Here is a 20,981-nt window from a genome sequence, read left to right as displayed (position 1 = left end):
GGTTCCGTCTTTTCTGCAACATTCAGCGAATCTTCTCAGCCCGGAACTGCAGAACGTGTGTGAGTCGGCGAATCGGGGTTCGGCGCGCCGGGAGCACGTCGATCAGTACTCAGTCGGACAACCTACACGCTGGCGTCTGGCTGGCTGCCGTGCAGCTGTCAGCACTTTTAGTAGTGGAATTTGGAGGCGAGTGAGTGATGAGGGAGGGAGAAGGAGTGAACCGGGGCCAGTGGCACGACTGACGGGCAGCTCACTAACTGCCTCTTTGCGTATATTAGGGCCCTAGAAGGACCGAACCACTCCAGGGAGGTGCAGTACTCTCTCGGGACACACGCACAGAAACACTTTTGAACTGGACAGCTCATGGAGCTTAATCTGGGCCAGCCAGTGGCCTGCTTTGGGCTCGCTGTGCCAGGTACCTGGTTGAAGCTGTGGCTTAGAGGGACTTGAGGAGGCACAGTACCGCTGCCCCAGTAAACAACTGTGGAGGCCCGAGTCCAGGGTCAACTATCGCACTAATAACAAGCAACAAGCGCACCGTGTGTCGGGGACCCATCTGGACGCTGGTCGACTGAAAAAAAAAATAAAAAGCACTTGTTTTTCATGCCATTAATTCCACCTTTGTTTTTTGAGCCAATTCTAAATAATTACAAAAGCAAGGGATTTAATCAGGGACCAGCTGTCTGTTTTTTTTTGTATGTTTGTGTGCGTGTGTACCAACCAGGGGCCCTGCATCAAAGGGAATCGGAATATCACAGAAGAGCAGCGATGGCAACATCTGAAGCTCGAGTTGCCCGTAGATACGGCAACTACCAGGAGACATTTGAGCGCACGCGCATGCCCACTGTGTCGTCCACAGCCGCGGCCGCGCTCAGGGTTGGTGCGTGTAAGGACAGAGCCATCTGTCTTTCTGTTACACGTAGCTTGTGTGAACGGTGGCGCGTGGTCGACGCGCTGTCTGCCAAAATAACATGATGAAATCCGGCGACGTGCGGGACAGTCCATCCGTCTGTCTGTTGCACACTGCATCTACGGCACAGCCCATCGGCTTTGGATGAAATTAAATGAAATTTCCATTTGCAGCGATGTCTTGGGATAATGATTTAATCTTGTACTGATTAGACTTTCACAAAAACTAAAAAAAAACAATCGTCAGAATGCCTCATTAGTGGATTCTTAATGTTGGACTACTAGGGAGCTGGAGGATGTACTTCACCGCTGGACCTGCAAAAACTTAAAAGGGATGATCTTATTTCAAAATCAGACGTTGTGTCTGACTATCATTATTGTTATCATCATTACACCCACCAGAACAAACATGGATTTGCATCCATGTGTGCGTCTGTCTGTCAAAAGCTCCTCTCGCACACTGCTGGACCCCTCAGCCTACCGTTGTTCGTGCTCATCTAGAACTCTGTGCTAAATCCCCTTCCCCCGTTTGCACGTCCAGACGTTAAGACAATTGCATGTATGTATAAAAGTTGTTGGTGTGAGCGGGGCCCGGCTAACAGAGCTAGCAGCTAACTTAAACACACGCTCTGAGGGAGTGCTGAGCACCACGCATCCCCCCCCCCCCTTTGTCTTTTGGGGCAATGTCCCACTCTGGTGTGCATGCAAAGACACTCAACGTGCTTGGCGTCTGGCTGGTGGTTTACCTGAGCGATTCGGCCATGCGCCGCAGGTCTTCATTCTGCTGCTTGAGCCGCTCTAGCTTGGCCAGGATCTTGGAGAGCTCCCGGCTGGACCGCTCGGGGTGCTCGCTGTCCCTCACCAGGTGGCCGCCGATGTAGAAGAGGAGCGTGCCCCAGGCCAACAGCACCAGGGTAATCCACCGCCATGACCCCGCCCAGGGCCGCATGGTGCCAACCTCGCCCCCCCACCCCCCGCCCCCCTAAAAAAAAGCCTTCCCGGAGTGCCTGCACACGCGCCGACCCCACGGCCTGCCTGCCGGATGTGCGCACACGCACTCTGTGCCCAGTCACCACAAGTGCCACAACCTTGGCTCTGGCATCTTCGCCCGGGCGGTGTGCACTAAACGGCGGATGGGGGGGGGAAGAGATGTGTGTCCGTGCGCCGGGTGTGTCTCCAGCTTATGGACAAGCCTTTTCTGTGAGTGCTAAAGCATGGCTGGCACGCTCAGATGCCTGCGGTAAGACGGCCCCGTCGGTGTCTCCTCCCCTCCGCCCAGCTCCGTGTGGACCAGGTTGTCCCACACCGCCTCGCCGTTTCCTCCCAGTCCCAGAGGATTCCTTTACTGGAGTTGTGTCCTGTCGGAAAACAAAGAAAGACATAGGGGGGGTTAGCTGAGCTTATTGCACGAGGTTTTCTCTTACCTTTTATGTGCGTGTGTGTGTCTGACAAAAGCACATTTAAAAAAAGCAAAGGCGTGGTGCAGCGTATGAGACGTGCTATATGGAAACGGAGTGCACAGAACAGACCAACAAATAACACCAGGATGCAGCGGACGGCTACCGAGTAAACCCCCCCTCTGCAGCCTACAGGATGGATCAGCATGACACAGCAATTTGCATTTATATAGTGATGTGCAATCCCTGAGCTTCAGGAAGCTGCATTGCTGTCGAGGCAGGACAAGGATGTTCAGTTCCAAAGTCCTGCCGATCCCGCTCTCTCACACACCCACACACCCACACACACACACACACGCACACACAGTTCCCGAAAGGTCTCGCTTGCGCACACATCCATAAGCATCACACAACCAAGGATGTGTTATTTCCTCATTACCCGTCCCACAGCTTCAACCACAACCGCTTTCTTCCTCACTCTAAGTAAAGCACTGCTAAACCCAGAGCAGTAATGGGTTGGTTTGGCGAAGGCCAAAATCCCTAAAAAAGTTCTAGTATTTCACTCCACCAAATGCCAGTTACATTCGGCCACGGAGGTTAGGGGAACGCAAGATCGCCAAGGTGACTGAATGGAGCGCAGGGAAGAAAAAAATAAATAATATCAGTTCCCTTCATCCCAAAGCAGCAGGGGGCCCGAGACGGGCGCCTTGTTTACGAAGCAACCTTCGCTGTCAACCCGCCGAGACAGAGTCACGCAACTGGAACTAGTCATGTGACGGGATGAAGAGTGGCAGGTGTGTGCGAGCGCGTGTGCCATCATCTCTGGACGTGTACCGCAGCGCGCTGGAGTAATGCCAAGCAGGCATCTCAGGACTCGGTGCGATCGGTGGTGGGAAGACGTGCATGTGCTTGATCGACATGTCTCAGTGTCTCCGCCTTGGAGCGTGGCAGAAGGAGGAAAGTGTTTCTCCGGCGCGCTTCGTCAGGCAGCACAGAAGTGGGTTAACAGTCGCTCATCCCGTTCGCCATGGCGGCACGCCGAGGTATGTCGGAGCTAAACGGTGGCGTGCTGTAACACCGGAGAGGCTGCTCAGAATGAAGCAGCAGCGATTCGTTTCTCATTGAATGATGTGGTATTATTGAAAGGTGTGCAGACGTTGCTTCCTCGCCGGCGCTCCCGTTGTGACTAACCCAGGCTGACACAAGGGTGGCTCCTCTTTATGCATGCGGCACAAAGAAGTGCTGAGCTGTGTTTTATTATGTAAAAATAAAGAGCCGTGAGAGGGTTGCACTCCACCAGCTAATGCACAACTGGGACTTTACTAAAAGGCAGCCTGCCAAAACCCTTGTCACTGTGTTTGAGGAGCCATAGTAAGGTTTGTGCACAGTAGACTAAAATTGATAAATATGAAAGCGTTGGGGGAGGCAGGCAACCGCGAAGAATATAGAGAATATGGGACACATTTTTGTCCTGATAATGTCATAGAGTCATTAATGGTGCAGTGGTTGTCAATTCGGGTAGCAGCTAGTCAAGTTTGCGATACACAACCGAATATAACAAAATGCATTAAAAGGAGTCTGGTTTATTTACAAGCGCTGCTGAGGTCATCAGGGTGTAGCTGTGTGTGAGAGAAATACTGGGTTACAATGGAAGAATTGAGGTTTAATAGGTATGGGTGATCCAATATAACCTTAATGGAATTCCCTTTTAGAAATTGAAGCTTGTAGCTTTTTTTAAATTCTGGGGACAAAAAAATCTGAATATCTCGGCCTTGGTTGCTTTGATGAGGACTTTTCTTTTATAATTTGTCTTTAACTTTTTGAAAGTCCATCACTTAATAGCTGGAGTGCCTTTAATTGCCCTAAAAACACAGAGCAAATATTCTTTGTATTAAAAAAAGTCAATTCAACCACATTGAAAAACACATTAATCACACTAAAAGGTCATCGATGTTGTTTTTCGATTATGGGAAACGGCAGCAGAATAGTTGCTGCAGACGCTTTTGGTGAAACTGTTACACATTAAGGTGCATTTGCTGTGTGTGTGCAGAGAAGTGTGTGTGTGCGCTGTGAGTAATGTGAGCGTAGCTCGGTGTGTAAAGGTTAGGTAACAGAACCCGAGATCAGCCACTTGTAATTAGATACTGGAAGCACCCAATGATCATTATTAAAAGAGACGTACTCCGCTTCAGAGGGGAAAAAAAAAAAGAAATCGGGAGGTTTATCGCCTTGTTTGGTTTTATGATTTGAGACGTCTTTTTTTGTACGTACATCTCGGCAATTACCGTTTACTCAGTTTTTACCGTTTATTTTTAACATGTCTTTCTTGGCGGAGAAGAAACACGTTGATGGCCCCCCTTTGATAGATTGCTGTTTGATAAGTAAAAGAAGGAGCGCTCTATCGAGTCCCGTGTCAGCAGAATGTGGCCTTATTAAAGACAAGATGATACGCGGTTTCATTTTCACGGACGACTTTGAATATTCCAGAGATATCCAAGAGTGAAACCAGCGCTAAAGATTTTTGCATTTTCTCAAACTTCTCACATTTGCACTTCAGTCGCCATGGACAGGGGGCATAAATATCGGGAATTATAATAATGTCAGTTTGATAAAAAAAGAAAAAGAAAAGCTTCTCCACAGTGGAATGATGAAGTGTGACAGATTTGCTGACAGTGGGATTTTAGAGGAATCTTCTTTTCTTCCACCGGGCCCCTCTTCAATCAGCTTCAGAGTCAAATGGAAATATGGTTCCGAGATCTCCGGACGTAATAGAATATGTCACCGGATGAAGTGGGTCCTTACTGCTCGTAACCGCTCTGCTCCACCTGAACTCTCACTCCCCAAATCATCCTCCCGCACGCTCTCAAATCATCATCCGTCTCCCACAACGCTCTTCGCCTCGCTTCCACGGCAACCCCGGAGATGGGGGAGGGGGGCTCGGCCCGTAGAGGCTGGCCGTGGTACACGCGGCACCGCGGGGGACGATTGTCACCGCCGTCACTGGATGCCCTTGTGCCGCAGCAACACGCATGGCCCCCCGAGAGGGGGGGAAGTGGTGGGTCGGTCGGGAAGAAAACGACCCGTTTTCCGTCCTGCTGGTTAATCTTCAACTTGACTCGGGTCGCGGCAGGGGTCATCCATCAGCGCGCTCCGGTCTCCAGGCAATGAGCGTCGCGACGAGGCCCCGCCGCTGAATTATGCATGGCGCTCGGCTGAGGACGGCTCCCACTTCACGAACACGATCGCTACAGCTTGAGGACAACTGCAAGGAAGCGTCATCTATACCAACTCCCTCCCTCCCGCCCGCCCTCTCTACGTATTTATATGCATAACCTGTGTGTCACTTCTGATCCACGCTGGTGCGGGAGAGTGGGTTAGCGTGTGTTGCTACGGGCAACCGTGAGAGGGAAAGATTTATGCAGCACGGGTGGAGAACAACAGTTATCAGATGATCAGGAGTAAATACAGGGTAGCATTGAAAGGATGCCAGTGGGGGGAGAGAAATGGAAACACAAAAAAAAAGCGGCTTCTTTATCTGGACGGTTGGACAGCAGCTGTATTCTTGTGCCGATACTGTCAACGGTGCATGAAATGAATGTTCTATTCGGGCTTTGGCCCGGTTTGGTTTGAGACGTCTGATCCTCTGTACCAGCTCATGAGCACAACAGGGGGGGCGGGGCTTCTCGCAGCCATTTGGTCGACACGGATGCAGCAAGAGGAACATCAACTCCGGCTGCACTTTGTGACCATTACTCATCCAGGAATGATGTCCAAAACAATGTTCTCGAGGAACAGCTGTCGTTGTTGCCATAAAGCCGCACTCGGCTCCGCCCGATAGCCGCGTGGCGCGGCCAAGTATTGCTACAAATGGCCACCGAGCAGCTTTTTTGTGGGCTGTTTTCTCAGCTGGTCGGGAGTTTGAATCCGGCGACCTTTCGGCCTCTACCCCAGTTTCCAAGCAATAGATCACGCCGATGTCAGAGGATGAAACATACTGACGCACAGGCACCGGAACCAAAGTCACCACATAATGAAAATCCTGAATCAAAGTTTCACGTGATTGAAACCCGGAAATGTTGCCGCCGTTGTTCTTCTGCCATTTGCAACAAAAACATTCGGATTACATTTTTCAGTGTTATTCAGCGACTTGTTTATTTATTTGAATCGATGTGAATAGCAGCAAACGTCTGACTCATGCAGCAGCAGAACACTCAGACTCCCAGTGCTCGTTTTCTCTCGTCAGCTGGCTCCGAGCCGAGATGCAGACACACCGTTAGCTTGTTTTGGGGGAGGGGGGGGGTAGTGGGGGGCGCCCCCACATTTCATATGCACGTGTGAGCCCATGAGTGCTTGTTTGGGAGTCACCGGGCGTGGTTGGGTATACCTGACTGCACACGCACGCACACGCACTCTCTCTCTAACACACGGCCTAAAGGAGAGCAGTGAATATTTTATGAGTGGCTGTTTACTTCACAACATTCCCAAGCTAAATGTGGAGGAGACCATTAACTTGCACCAAACGGCTGGTAGAGAGAGAGCGAGACGAACACAGATAGATGGCAAGCTGGGAGAGGAGAGACGCCCCAAGTAACTGCGGCGGTTTTAACACAGAAAGCCCCGAAGCGAACGTCAGGGTCAGCACCTCAGAGCCGTTTCAGAGAACTCTGGAGTCTTCATGCAAGGTTTTATAATCAGAAGCAAATTACACGCGGCAGGTTTTGAATTGGGACATTTTTAGAGGTATACATTCTTAAATGTGAGTGTTTTTAGGTAAAACGAATAGAGATGAACAGAAAAGGAAAAACGGACGGATGTTTTTTGTTTAGTGAATGACATCTTTAACTCAGGAAACATTTTATAACAAAGTTTGAAAGGAATGTACAATATGTCCCGTATTTACGGCCGGCTTTGGCGCACTGTGGTCATTTTGTTGCGTTAACTCCTCATTTTACACTCAAAGTTGTGGCAGTAAAGTAAATGTATCTGTATGAAGCCGTTGACGTACATGTGTAAGAAGAAATTTACTAAATGGGAATTTGGAGGCTACAGCGTACAAACAGAATGCACCACATATGGTAGCAAGGTGGGGGTGGATCACAGGGGCCCAACGGGTTCATTTACATGAAGATGTCCAATAACGTTGGCCTTTCGACGTAACGTGTCTAATAAGTCATAGTGTCATTTGGAGTGTTGACAGAGTACCACTCACTCAAAAGAGACAAGCGATCCTTCGGCCTGGGCTCTGTGAGCCGGGCCTCCACTTGAAGGTACTGAAAAGCAGCCCACCTCATTGCAATCTTTGAGATTTCGTCTGACACAAGTGGCTGAAGGTCTCAGAGAAGTCGTGGCCGTGCGGCCTGCTGAGCCTCCGGTATCAGAGCGCAACACACAGCCTCCCCCTCAAGGTTATCTCTGAGGAGAATTCGCTGACAGCGGGACACGCGCGCGCACACGCACTCACACATGCATGGCGACGGAGATAGCTCGACAAAGCGCACACACACACAAATCTCACTGGTCCGTTGTGGGAGTGTGTTTGGGTTGGGGTTGGAGGACAGGTTTTTAATTGGGATGGAAGGACATATGATTAACAGTAAAAAGCACCAATCGTTCCTCAGTTCTATCACTTTTTATGTCCAAATAAAAACGTGGACCCGGGCGCGGGCCCCATCTGCCAGCCCCAATCCGTCACCTGGCGAGTGAGGGTGGATCCCGGTGGCCCAGACATGGTCAAGGACAGCGTTGTAAATTCACCGTGTCAGTAAGGGTGATGAACTGGCTCTGCAACGGTGTGTGTGTGTGTGTGAGAGAGAGAGAGAGACAGACAGAGGTTGAGGGTGAAGGGGAAAGAACTGTCTGTCACTCTGCATTTATCACGCCAGGAGATTAGAGGACATTAAAAAGTCCACGAACGGATATTAACCTGGGAAGGTTGCACAGGGAACCATAACATATTGGTAGCATGCTTTAAGCACAGCAGAGAGCAAAAAGAAGGGATACAAGAAGAACATGTGAGGGAGAAGCAGAGAGAACAGCTGCAGCTCCACTGTACATTGTGTGATTTTATCATCTGAATATGTGGTGATACGCCCGGCTACGCTGATCATGGATTATAATCAGTGTGGTCAGATCCACATTGTGATTAAAATTCCACATAACTTGGCTTGGGAGAAAAGCTACATACCACACCGGAATTAAAGTCACAGAAAAATAAATAAAAAGCGTGGTAGGCAATGTGGGAAGGGGGGGTGAAGAGCGTTCCTCGAGGGTCTAGAGTCCTGACTAATACTGAAAAAGGAGTACTGTAAACAGCAGAAACACACAGCTCGGGGAGATTCATGGCTCCGTGCTGCTTTACCTCCGTCCCCTCGTCGTCGACCCTTAGCTCCTGTGCGCAGTGACCTTAAGTCCCTGACTAATCGTTAGTTCAAAGCAAGCACCTTCCTCTTGAAATATAGCTCCCCCTTCCACGTATTTGGAAATGTTAAGAGATTTAAATAAATTCTAACGCCATATGGCATTCATTCATTTCACGCCATCTACGCAGGTATCAAAAATAACCTTCGAGGCTGAAGTCCCTGACTCTCAGCTCCGGTCTCTTGAGCACGGACTTCCGCCTCCGTGTTTGCGCCTCCTCTGAGCTTCCTCCCACACTCCAAAGACGTGCAAGCGACACGAGATGAAGACTCGAAAAGGGCCCGCAGCTGCACGCATCCGTCCGTCCGTCTGCCTGCCTGCCTGCCTTGGCCGGCGCGATGGACTGTCGAGCGGCATGAATAAATGTTAAGGCGGACTACAACATGAATAATTGACAAGTTGAGGAGGGGGGGGGGGGGGTTCTCGACCCCTCAGCTGCGCTCTATTCCGGTCACCGGCCATCTCCTCACTGCATTTCCTCGTACCCTTTGATTTCGTCAGCGCTCGACATTAAAGCCCGTACCGCACTGGGATCTGCCCAGAACCGACACGGGGTGGGTTCATTTTAGCTCCGCGTTTTCTATTTAATTGCTTTGTTTGAAAATGTGAAAATACTCTTAGCCTCACTTAACTTCGAGAAAGTACTTAGCAAACGTTGGGTTTCAGTGTGCCTGGATATAGCGGCGTTTGGTTGTAGATTAGGGAGAGCCTCACAAGAGCTGGAGAAAGCTTAGGCACAGATCCAAGCTTTGCGCTTCCTAAACCGACGCTCAGCGCCCGTCTCCCTTTCAAGAGCCTCCACAAGCAGCCGGAATGCGTCACAACACGAGGTGTATTGCCCGAGTTCCTCGTCGGGTTGTGTTCTTTCTGCCCGGGGTCCGTGCTCATTCCATCCACTCTGGTCTCGACGTCGGGCACAGTGTGTGTGTGTGTGTGTGTGTGTGTGTGCTCAGCCCGTCGACTTCCACTCGGATGCTCCTTCCACGTGACCCGTTTGCAGTCGATGTATAGATCGTGGAACAGTTCCACGTTAAAAACAAAACAAAACGTGGAAGCAGTTTCCGTCGGGAATGTGCCACTGCAGCGATGGGTGCCGTGATTTAAATTAGACCGGCAGAAAAACCGCTTCTTGTGGAGTAAAAGCATCCCGTCGTCAGCTTGAAGGCGTTCTGCTCTATTGTGGACACTCGCGTTCGCTACATCCACCCTCGTCTGGCTTGGCCTCCGGATGCACCAATGGTGGTTGTTAGTGTAATGAAACTGACAATTACTGGCTACAGTGCAAACATATCCCTCTGTGGCTTTTCATAACAAGAGGCTTTTTTCCTTTAGTGTAGTCATTTGAGGTTGGCCCTAAATGGATCGACTCGGTATCCCTCCAGAGGACAATAACAAAAGCCTCAAGATTCATTGGGAAGAAAATAAAGAAGAGAAAAACTCTCACCTCTTGGGCATCTCTTAAATGCGATTGGAGAATAAAAAAATACCGGCACGCTGTCTTCCTTGACCCCCATTAGCGCAGATGAGAAAACAGCCCCCCCCCACCCCCACCCCCACCCCCCCCGCCGCTAAGCAGGACGTGTTGCTCAGACCACATTAACTAGCAGCAGATGCAAAAAGCTCAATACACAGCTGGCCGGGGCGTCCCGACTCCGACCTGATGCAATCGCACAGACGAGCGCGACCCCCCCCCCCTCCCCTCCCCTCCCCTCCCCTTACAACTCAAGTCTCTCACAGGGGGGGAAAATGGAGGAACGAAACCACAATCTCTCGGCTCCTTCCCGCTATCGAGTGCGGGCAGCATTGACACTTTGCAAAGCTGGAGCCGGAGTTTTGACGACATGACTCGGTAGCAGCTCGAGAGGAGACGCTAACCGCTGCCGGCGGGGACGTCGCGACGCAGCCGGGAGCAGCTGCACCGCTGGTTTCAACAATACGCCGACAACACACTGTCCGTCTGCACAAAGGAGGACTTGTCAAGGAACTAATCGACGTTGCACATCGCCCATGACATCCCTGTTGCATATATGTAATGCCACATGAGCGTCTGTCAATCATCCCGACTATCGGTCCTGACACAAGTCTCGGCGGGGGAGGGAAGTTCATTAATCGTACCCGTTTGTTGCCTATTCGTTTCCCCTCTTGGGCCTTTACCCCCCCACCTCCCTCTCCCCTCACTAGCTCGCAGCTTCCATTTTCTATCTGTGTAACCAGCCGCTGCTCACAGCTGTCATGTGTCTGGTGAAAGCGCTGTGATTGACGTTCATTGTTCCAGATTGAATATGCAGTTCTCCCTCCAGGACTGACGCATGCCAAACGAAGGACATTCCCCTGATTGATGGCATCGATTGGAGATGGGACTCTCTTTCTCCTCTCCGTTTCCTCTTAGGCTTCCACGCTGACCTTTGACTGGCCCGGAACTAGAATGCAACGCGCGCTAAAAACACAGGGGAGCTGAACTCGAAAGCCTAATGCGGAGTGATTGGAAATCTCTTACCCAAAGTTGCATTTAGCATTTAGTGCTGAGAAATAAAGAACTTGTTGCTGCAAAAGTAATGCCTGGGCAGAGGGAAGGGAGCGGTAATCGTCAGCACTAAGGTTAGATCAGCACGGCCATCTATAATACACTGCATACTGTGTTTGGCTACGGCAGTCGGTTCCTTTGGAGTATCTAAGGCAACAGTTCAGAGGGGCGGTCGCTCTCCTTGAATTTAACGGCGGTATCAAATCAGCGAAAAGGCGGGGGGGGGCGAGAAGGGATCGTGTCCCGAGCAGATGAGAGGGGGGAGGGAGTGTGGGAGGACTTGGCAGGAGAACGAGGCACAGAAGGAGTGCCTGGTTGCCACTGATGCAGATGTTGTTTGCGAAACTTCACACAACGCTGCACTCCCTCCTCACATACACCAAAAGCGAGCGGGGCTATGGCCCTGGGCCGAGGCACCAGGATGTAAATAATGCAACAACATCTTCTTCATAACGTTCACATGCAATGAATACCTCATTTGATGCATTCAATTTGAAGCAAACTACTAAAATAAGTATTGCATTGTCAGTCAGTCTTTGCACTGACTTCTCAGCTTTTTATGTATATTGGGTTCCATACAATCGACACACACACGGATTCATTACCACAGGACGTACACCCTTTGCGTTTCCTGGTGACCATTCAAGGGGCAGGGTGACAATCGGGCCTGTTGTTGTGCTATATTGCCTTGTAACGCAGATGGCGTTCGTATCTCAGTCAATTATTGATCTGCTCCGGTGTTAAGTAAACACAAACCGCCATGACAATACCTCATTGTCAGAACACACAGGATACGAGTGTGTGCAAAGGCTACGGATAGATAAACACAGACCATCTGTAAAATGTTACACGCAAGATTATAGCAACTACTTTATTATACACAGTGCAAGCACACAGGCAGGATCTTTTTTTGTGTGTCTTTTTCATTTGCTTTTATCATGAGCGAGTCCTGGAAGATCCTCTAGCCGATACCTTTGACAAAGTTTCCTTGGTTTGGAAATTTTAATCACATCCCTCTGAATACATGATCCCGGGGGACCCACGTGGCACGCTTTGTACAAAGTACGCATTGATCTTAGCGCGGCCGGCATTGATCGAACGCTCATCCCGGGAGCAGGCGGGGTGTCGGCTCCCGCCTGGAAGAGTCGGTAATGGCCGGTTTCGGTCTCGGTCCGTTAGTGGGTAGAAATCTCTCCCCGCCTCGGCGGAGTCTACTTCTGCGCCCCTTCCTGTCGGTGAGCCGCGAGCCAGCGGAGGAGAACGGGCTTCCCACGTCTCTGCCTGGGAGCCCGCCGCCAATCCTCCTACACCCCCCCCCTCCACACACACACAGCCGAGTCATTACTGCTGGCTAACAAGCTGAGAGCGAGGGACGTCTGCGGCTGCTCTTCCCCTTAACCAACAAAGAGAAATACCGCATGAGTAGCTGCGGCAGCAGAGGCAGCAGAGGCAGCCGCACCGCGGTGAAGCCTCCTGCTGGACCCATAATGGTGCTTCCTCATTACAGGCCGTCTCCTGGAGGACACAAAGAGAAAGAGGGAAGAAAAGACGTATCCGCTGGGCTACAGGTGCTTTTAACTAGGCACTGGGAGCCTGCCGGGCTGAAAGGGGGGAAGGAGCGCCACGTGCCGCTGCTTTGAGTCATCTTTACGCGGTGATGATTGTGTGCGCGTGTTCCCCCGTTGACCTCGTGGGCGATCAGCTGGGAGGTTTACACGCTTCCTTAACGCCATCTTATATTTTTGTTGGTGCCAGGGAAAGCAGAGGAAGTCTGTTAGAATGGGGTGGGAGACAAGAAATGAGTTTGACTTGATTTGATTCCGGTGGCTCCATTAAAGCCAGGGGCGAAACAGGGGTGGGGGCTGCGGGGCTCTCACAGCCCGGCCGTACTCAAGCGTACACGGTTTCGAATCAAAGCACAAGCACACGCACACACACACAGCTTTCTTTAAGACCCACACAAACACACACAAGTGCTAAATTACTATATGCAGCGTTCCCCAATGGTTGAGAGTGAATTTAAGTGCTGGGGGATGGAGGGAGGGAGGGAGGGAGGGGTGTGATGTGTCTATTAATTACTTGTAAAACACTCTTAAATCCCGGCCCACCCCTGGTTATCCATATTGAAATGGACTGTATGTTAGCGGCATTTTTTGTTGACATTTTATTTAGTCGGCTCAATATCTCATCTTTGCTCAGGCACAAGAGCATAACTGCATAATAAGCTAATGACAGTAACTTGAAGTGATCATCTACAATTTAGTCAGACGAATATACCCTCAATTATATGCATATCGTGTTGTTCAGGGTCTGGTTCAAATATCTGTTTCCATGACGTGGGGGCCAAAATATCTCGAGTCATGTACATTTTATGAAACAGCCAAGCAACATATTCGACTTTTGAGATTATTATGAATACTTTTTTTGTCGACATGGTGTCAGTAAGAGATCGACACAACAATGTAGTTTGTGCTGTGCTGGATTACATTATGTTGTCAGCTTTATTTAATTATATTTCAATAAGGCAAAACGTCTCAGTATTGTATTGCAATAAGCTGTCGGGTGTTATGTTTCCATTGGGCCAACATAACACGCTATTACCAACTGCAATGTCAAAAATGAATGCAAAGTTGCATTAGTATTTCACCAACAAAGACCTTCACAAAGGCACGGCAGTATGTGTTGCATTAGTTTACAGCAGAAATGATCACAAGTGCAACATATTATCCTCATTGTTGTCCAATACATTAGTAAGTACTTTTACTACTTCTCAGCTTTGAATGTGCACGGGAAAAAATGAATGCTGCCATTTAAAAACCACGAAAACTGCAAGAAAGAACATCAATGTGCAACAGTGTTAAATTAACCTTGAAATATTAGTCAGGAAAAAAACCCTGATGACTGCATCACACCAGCCAAATGAAATAGAAAAATGTAGTTAAAGGGCCGTTAATTCACCTCCACAAGCTGCAAAGTTCAATTCCATATGAGGAGGAAGGCACCGTCCCTGTTAGTAGCTCCTGAGCTTGTGATACACGGCAGACACCGGTCACCTCCTCGCGGCCCAGGCATGCCCTGCATATACACTCCGGTCACGCAGCTGATCTTTGGCAGGTTGCGTACGGAGGCCTGCGCGGAGCCGCCCCAAGACCACAACTTTCACCCCTGGTAATGGGTCTCTGATGTGGTGTGTGTGTGTGGGTGGGGGACGGTGGGGGGAGGAGGGGGGAGCAAAAGCCTATTCTGCTGTGTACAGTTGTACAGCGGCTGGGCCCTCCCCTGGGACTGACCTCCACATGCTGCAACCTCCCATCATCTAACCCCCCCCCCTCCTCCTCCGCCCACCACAATGAGGCAAAACGACGCCGTTGCCAAGGTTACCTTTGGGGCGGGAGGGGAGCCAGGAGGTACAGATGAGGTGGTTTGTTATCTGCCTCCATGGTTGATGCGAGACAAAATGCGATTGTGTCCCGACGGTGGAGGTAATGACGGACTGATGGAGGTTTGGGAATCCTGTACGAGTGAGAACGTCGAGGAACAGCAAATATGGAGTTTTCTGAAATTGATAATATATCACAATGTGTGTGTGTGTGCAGACTGAGCAAGGACTCTATGGAATGCAAACTAGCCACTGCAGCACTCCTGCTTGGCTTGCTTGCCCCCACCCCACCCACCCACACCCACACCCACACCCACACACACACACACACACACACACACACACACACACACACACACACACGGCCGCCATCCCTGTTCAAGCGGCCTGCCTAGCACCCACCTTGCGTTCCAGTTGCTACGGCGACTCGCTTGCCTTCTCTCAATTTCCGAGCACGCGCGGATAAGCAGACTTTGAACACAAGCGAGCAGTCGCTTGCTAGCTCGTTATGATTTCACAGCTACGCAGTGATACGCGGGCCCCCCCCTTTACACCAGCCGCAGCTATCTCCCCGGGCGATTGCCCAAGGGAGGGTTCAAACGATTTAATCTAATCTGATGACAAACGATTCCATTAGCTCGGCCACTGATTAACCTCCTCCGCTGTGTGTTGTGTACCTATAGCTGGGCAGGTCTCACTCTGCGCGCCCCCCCCCCCCCCTCAACTAGCTGCGCCCCTGCGGACGTATGTGTCGGCTGACGTGTCACTGGCTTGATGCATTGTTTTGTGCTGCGTTTCCAACGGGGGCTCAGCAGCCGTCTGCAGCCCACCGAGGGACACGCGATGAAGACGACGGCGACCGAGTCACCCATTAGCCCAAATTAGAGCCATCCTTCCACCACTCAAGACGGGGCCGCTGGCAATGCCACGCAGTCAAGGCCATTACGGAAAACACGCGCTGAACTGATTTTGCTCTGCAAATACCATTAGCTGGTGCCCCGAGATTATAAATATCCAAACTTCCAATCGGAGGAAGAAAATGGGCTTGGATGGGAAACCGTGTTAAGAAAATCTCACATCAATGTCACGGACTTCTTCACTGGTTGCCAGAGGGCACAGAAAGAGAGAGAGAGGGGCGGGTAATAAAACAAGCCAAAGATGGAGGAAGAATAACAGCGACGAGACAAGGGTTCACGTGGTCAGCTGTAGTCGATGCTTGGGGAGTCGAGGGAGGAAGCGGTTTTAAAGACCTACAGTGATCCGATATCACAGCAGCCTGAGATTCACGGTTTCAAAGTAAAAAAAGAAGAATTGAAAGTTAAAATGTTTGAAGAAGGGATTTCGGGAAACGGTTGCGATGACAGTGGGCCACGCTAATCAAAGGCCCTTGGTTTGGTAAACAACTGTCCCGTGTGTGGGACAATTTGTCCGAACCACTACAAGCCTGGGGACATTTTACCGATGCCACCTACTTTGACGCACTTGCGAGACAAGTTTCCATTTTGCATTAAACGCACCTCAAACCCCAAGCGCCTCTTTCCCCGTTTCCTACACTTGACGGTACCAGATGAACACCAACAACTTTTGCCTAGCAACTAAATACCCTGCGGACACCTGCTACATTATTATCTCTTCACAAGGAAACAATAGATTTCATTCTTTGATTAAGTTTACGACTCCAGGCGGTACACAGGAAGTGGTGTGTGCGCTTGGAATGAAATGCTTGAATGTATCCAGCCACGCAGGGGCGTATGCAGCGCAGGCCTGCGGGTGCGTTCACTTGGTGTAAATGGAGCATTAAGGTCAGTGAGGAAGACTGAACTCTTGCGTGCTACAGGCCTGTGGTTTATTCCCCACACATCCTCAACATTTCATTAGGAGGGTCATTGCGCTGTAACAGCACGTTTTCATCAGCTTCCTCGTTCAGCCACCAATCTCCCGCCGCACTCTGTCAAGACTTAATCATAAGATATCATCTCTTTGAAATAAACAATTATCTTTTCTCCATCTTACTTGTCCGTTTTAATTGAACTTCCCGGTATCTTTTTGTCAAATCGGGTGTCTTATGGAAATAGATAACATGTCAGTCCCGAATCTCTTCCTTTCTACTTCGTGACGCCGGCATATTTCAACTGACTCGGGGGGGAGAGGGAGGGTGAGGGTGGTCCCGTCTTAATGCCGGAGCAGCCTGAAGACTGAGCGTGTGCCTGTGGCGAGCCGGCAGTGTGGGCTGAACTCTGGACTCCCACTAATACGTCTATTTATTCAAGACAACAAAGACCCTGTGTGATGAATACCAGTGGACGGGGTGGGCTCACAATGCACACGGCGGTAATGTGTCACTTCCCATCAAAATTTGTATCCGACGGCGGCCGAACGCGTTTCCTGCCACAGGATCATTTCTTGGTGAAATGAAGTTTTCACGCTGACGGTAACTCAAGCGCCGACGCTGCTGCGGCTCGTTTGTTTTTCCTCTTCCAAACAGCATGTCGCTTTGCTGCTACAGTGTGTATCTGTTAATAACAGCCGCTGGGCCATTATTTACTTTGATCGGAGGCAGTTAAGGTGTCACAGTAGCGTGGCTCCATACAAGGAAGAGAAAAACTGCTGCACACATTATCTACGGGTAAGAGATGAATCAGCGAATTCATAGTTCAATTTCAGCTTCACGGTGTCAAACGGAAATGATGTACGATTTTATGTTGCGTTTTTAGTAACTTGCTCCATTAAATGAAGATGGCGTGTTTCTGAATTCCAATTTACACAGCGATGTTTTTTTCAGCCCAAAAAGGCACCGGTTTCAGCCACAAAGTTTCTGCTGCAGGTGGTAAATTACTGACATTATTAGAGCAAGTCTCTCTCGACACACCAGCTGGGATGCACTTGAATCCAAATTTTTAGTGAAATTGATTAGACATTTTCTGTAAAAGGATTTAATGATGCATAGGGGAGTTCCATCGCTTGGTGGAAACATTTGCTCTTTCACTGTTAGTGAAGTCGGGCTATAAGTCCTCCGACACAGACAAGCAGAGGGGCCCGTTCTTCTGTAGAATTAATGATGATTCTTCCGAGACCTAAATGAGTCCGCTTATCTGATGTAGGCTGCATGCACGGCTGCTTATTAGGATCGTGCCATTTTGATCAATGCAAAAATATGGAAATGACCCATGGAGAGAGCAGGTTTAGAGCTAGAAAGCAGACCGGCATGAAAGGAAGGGTGTCACAAGTTCACGTCGAGTCGCGGAGGGATGTTCTTATCACATTTATGAGCCCGCGAGCTTTGAGCCCATCAGAGACACGGTCTTGTATGCGGATCGGCCAACCACCACCAACGGGGATGTGTGAAAATGAATGATCCAAAATGGCCACGGCAAACTCTGACTGTCACAAGGAGCCCACCATGTAGCGACTGTGCTTATGCAAATGTTTATCGGAGTTCACACTTGGCTACATTTCACATGAGCAAGCCATTCTTGAATTACTTTGGATGCAAAATGGTAATTACTCCTAAACCACGCTGGAATAATAAACTCGTTAGCGTGCTCAGCCTCCCGGAATTCATTGCTGCACTCCAACGGACGCACTCCGACTCAAACGGCCCTCTTGGCCGTGACGTGTCCAGCAATCACACTCGTGTCATCTGGTCTAAAAGACACTGATTGGACGTGTCCCCCGCTGACTACCGTCTCATGTGACCGCACAAACATTCTTCACAGAGGAACATGAAAAAACATGTCACCAAATAGACAACCTACATCTAGAACTACAACATTGGGTTTTATTTAATGTTGGCAAACGAAGCTTTCGGACTGGTCAAGGAAACAACTTCTACTTTTATGTCAATGGAAAACTTTGGAAAAAAATTTTCAGGCATGCACCCTCATTACAGATTTTCAAATCCAATTTAGGTCTCATTCTAGATATCAAAGGAAACATCAGCTATGAAAAGTTTCGGTGATGCATTTTGTAAAATGGACAGACGTCCATTTTGAGAGAAACGCCAGCTTCTTTTTCATTTGAATATTGGAATTTTTGAACAACACAGGAGCTGAAATGAGACCGCAGAAAGTGTTTTTCTTCCTTTTTACTTTTTCTGGTCATCAATGGATCCGCCTCCTGTTTAGGCCAAGAGAGAAGCACTTTTATAGACTAGTTATGCTTTAACTTGCATAGAAGAACCACGGTGGAAGCAGCACACACATCATTATATGATGTGATTACACGACAAGCACTTGCAGTGAAGTTTAATGGAAACCCAGAATGAACTCTGATTGGTCGATGAAGAATTCCTCCGGAATGAACCAAACTGCTGCAAAAGCACTAGTGCACTTATTTTCTGCTTTGCGGTCTAGTTTTTACCCCCCCGCTGTCTAGGTCAAGGACAGATCCGTGCCAACGCACCCTTACGGGGAGCAGTTGTCCGTTTTATCTGAGGAAAGTGCTCGCAGGCACTCCGCCTGTTTGTCCAGCCTTTGAGTCAATCGCACCACCAAACAGGCTTACACACATTGCACACACTGCTGATTACATTCCAGATGGGTATTTGGGGGGTAAACATTTGAAGGAACCGTACAAACAGACAGTACGGCGACGCCGCTCGCCGCTTCTGACCCACTCGGCCCCCGCGACTGTAGACTGGCGAGCGCGTTCCACGGAGGGACTTGTGCCGGGGCTGGTAGTTAGTGCGGTATCGCTTCCTTCAAATGATGGCGATTTAGAACCTTAAGCCAACTCCATCGTCCCCCCTCTTCCCCGTCACCCACTCTGGATGAGGCCATTGGCTAAATGTCTGTGGGATAAATTGCAGCTTTTTGCCAGTAGAACTCAGCACCTGGAAGGGAGAGAGGGCTTTATTGAGGAGGAGGGAGGGAGGACGGGGGAGGGGGGGGGTTGTAGTGTATCTTGTGACAGCCAGAGAGCTTTTCACAGCCGTGGCGTTTAATGGAAACAGCTGGGCGGCATGTGGGTTAATGTAATGGCCTGGCATGTTGAGCAGAAGAGGCGCTAAGCTCGGGCTATCAGCGAGTCATCGACGGAGCGGACCTGCCGCTCCAGCTCCCCCTCCTCGCTACCCTCTGAGCACCCATCAATCCAGGCAGCGAAGCCATCAGTGCCCACGCTTATCCATCCCCCACCACCCAACCCCCCACCCCCGTCTCATTGCTCGGATGGCTGTGTGTGTGTGTGTGTGTGAGAGCTTTAGTGGTGGAGGTGGCTTGTGTGTGGAGCCCCTTGATTGGAGGCAGGAACATTAATGAACACTGGCCGTCACTGGCACGGTCCTCTTAGCCGGCCCCTCGCCCGTGACTCTGCGCCAGGGAAACCGCCGCCGCTTGATTGAAATGGGCTCACTTTGCTTTTTACTTTTCTCCCGCAGCCTGCTTTGCTGACCGGTGGGGTCATTTAATCCTGGTCTCTCTCGGCCCACCGCCCTCAGGGCTGTTTCACGGCGGTGCTTTGGTAGTGGTCCGAGTCAGAATCAGAGAAGTGAGTTAGGGCCGAACACCTCAATAAAGCCTTTTCCTTTCTTATGTTTTAGAAATGACAGGCCGATGAAATAAAGATATTAGAATTTAAAGATAAGAAATGAATTAAAAAATACATTCAGTATGAGCCCCCGTACTTCATGTAGGTATAGAACTATACATGCGGTTGGTAACAATCATTTGGTTACAGTCGGCGGCACACTGAGTGGCAACAATCTCATTAACTGTGAACAAACTATTTAAAATAAATATACCAATACTGCGTATGAACATACCCGCTTAGAGCGAAAATAGTTATATGAGGTTACTTATTGCAGGCCTGGGTATTAGTACCAGATATCTTAATTGAAGGAAATAACAACATTCAGCAGCATAACCATCCTTTTGCAATCTCATCCAATCACATGCATGAATTATTGTGAGGTAATACGACCTGATAATACCGCAGCAACTGGAACCCTTACAGCCGACGACGCGGCCGTCAATGATGGCGCTGTTGGCAGCCATGTTAATGGGGCTAACAGCTAAGCTAGCCGTGAGGCACCTTGGAGACAAATGGTGTATCGCATGAAGTAGAAAAAGAAAATAAATGAAGCACTCAATGGGTATGAGTATCCTTTAACGGTACTGTTATTGATACTACTTTTTGTGAACATTATAAAATGACCTCCTGGTGTTAATTGCAGTGTAGAAGCATGATCCAGAGGAGTTCAAATTCTGGTTAAAACTGCAGCACAGAACTAAGCAAACCCAGCCAACTGATATTCAGTTAAGTTGTCAGCTTTGGCTTCTCGAATAAGACGCAAACACTGAGTGCAATCACAAGTGTCCTAATATATTCTGACCTCTGGCATAATCGCATTAAATTT

At 49.5% G+C, this 20,981-nt stretch overlaps 1 protein-coding gene across 1 annotated transcript in view; it reads right to left on the bottom strand.

Annotated features, from left to right (window-relative positions):
• fut8b (fucosyltransferase 8b (alpha (1,6) fucosyltransferase)) overlaps nt 1-20,981 on the bottom strand; it is a 66,311-nt gene that overhangs the window by 27,130 nt on the left and 18,200 nt on the right. The window contains exon 2 of the mRNA XM_040160709.2: nt 1,656-2,267. Coding sequence (XP_040016643.1) covers nt 1,656-1,858 — 203 coding nt within the window. The 5' untranslated portion in view covers nt 1,859-2,267. The remainder of the gene's footprint in view (nt 1-1,655; nt 2,268-20,981) is intronic.

Source organism: Gasterosteus aculeatus, chromosome 18, assembly GCF_964276395.1.
Source record: "Gasterosteus aculeatus chromosome 18, fGasAcu3.hap1.1, whole genome shotgun sequence".
NCBI classification, from domain to species: Eukaryota; Metazoa; Chordata; class Actinopteri; order Perciformes; family Gasterosteidae; genus Gasterosteus; species Gasterosteus aculeatus.
The sequence above is the reverse complement of the archived record's forward strand: the minus strand, read 5'-3'. Positions and strand labels throughout refer to the sequence as shown.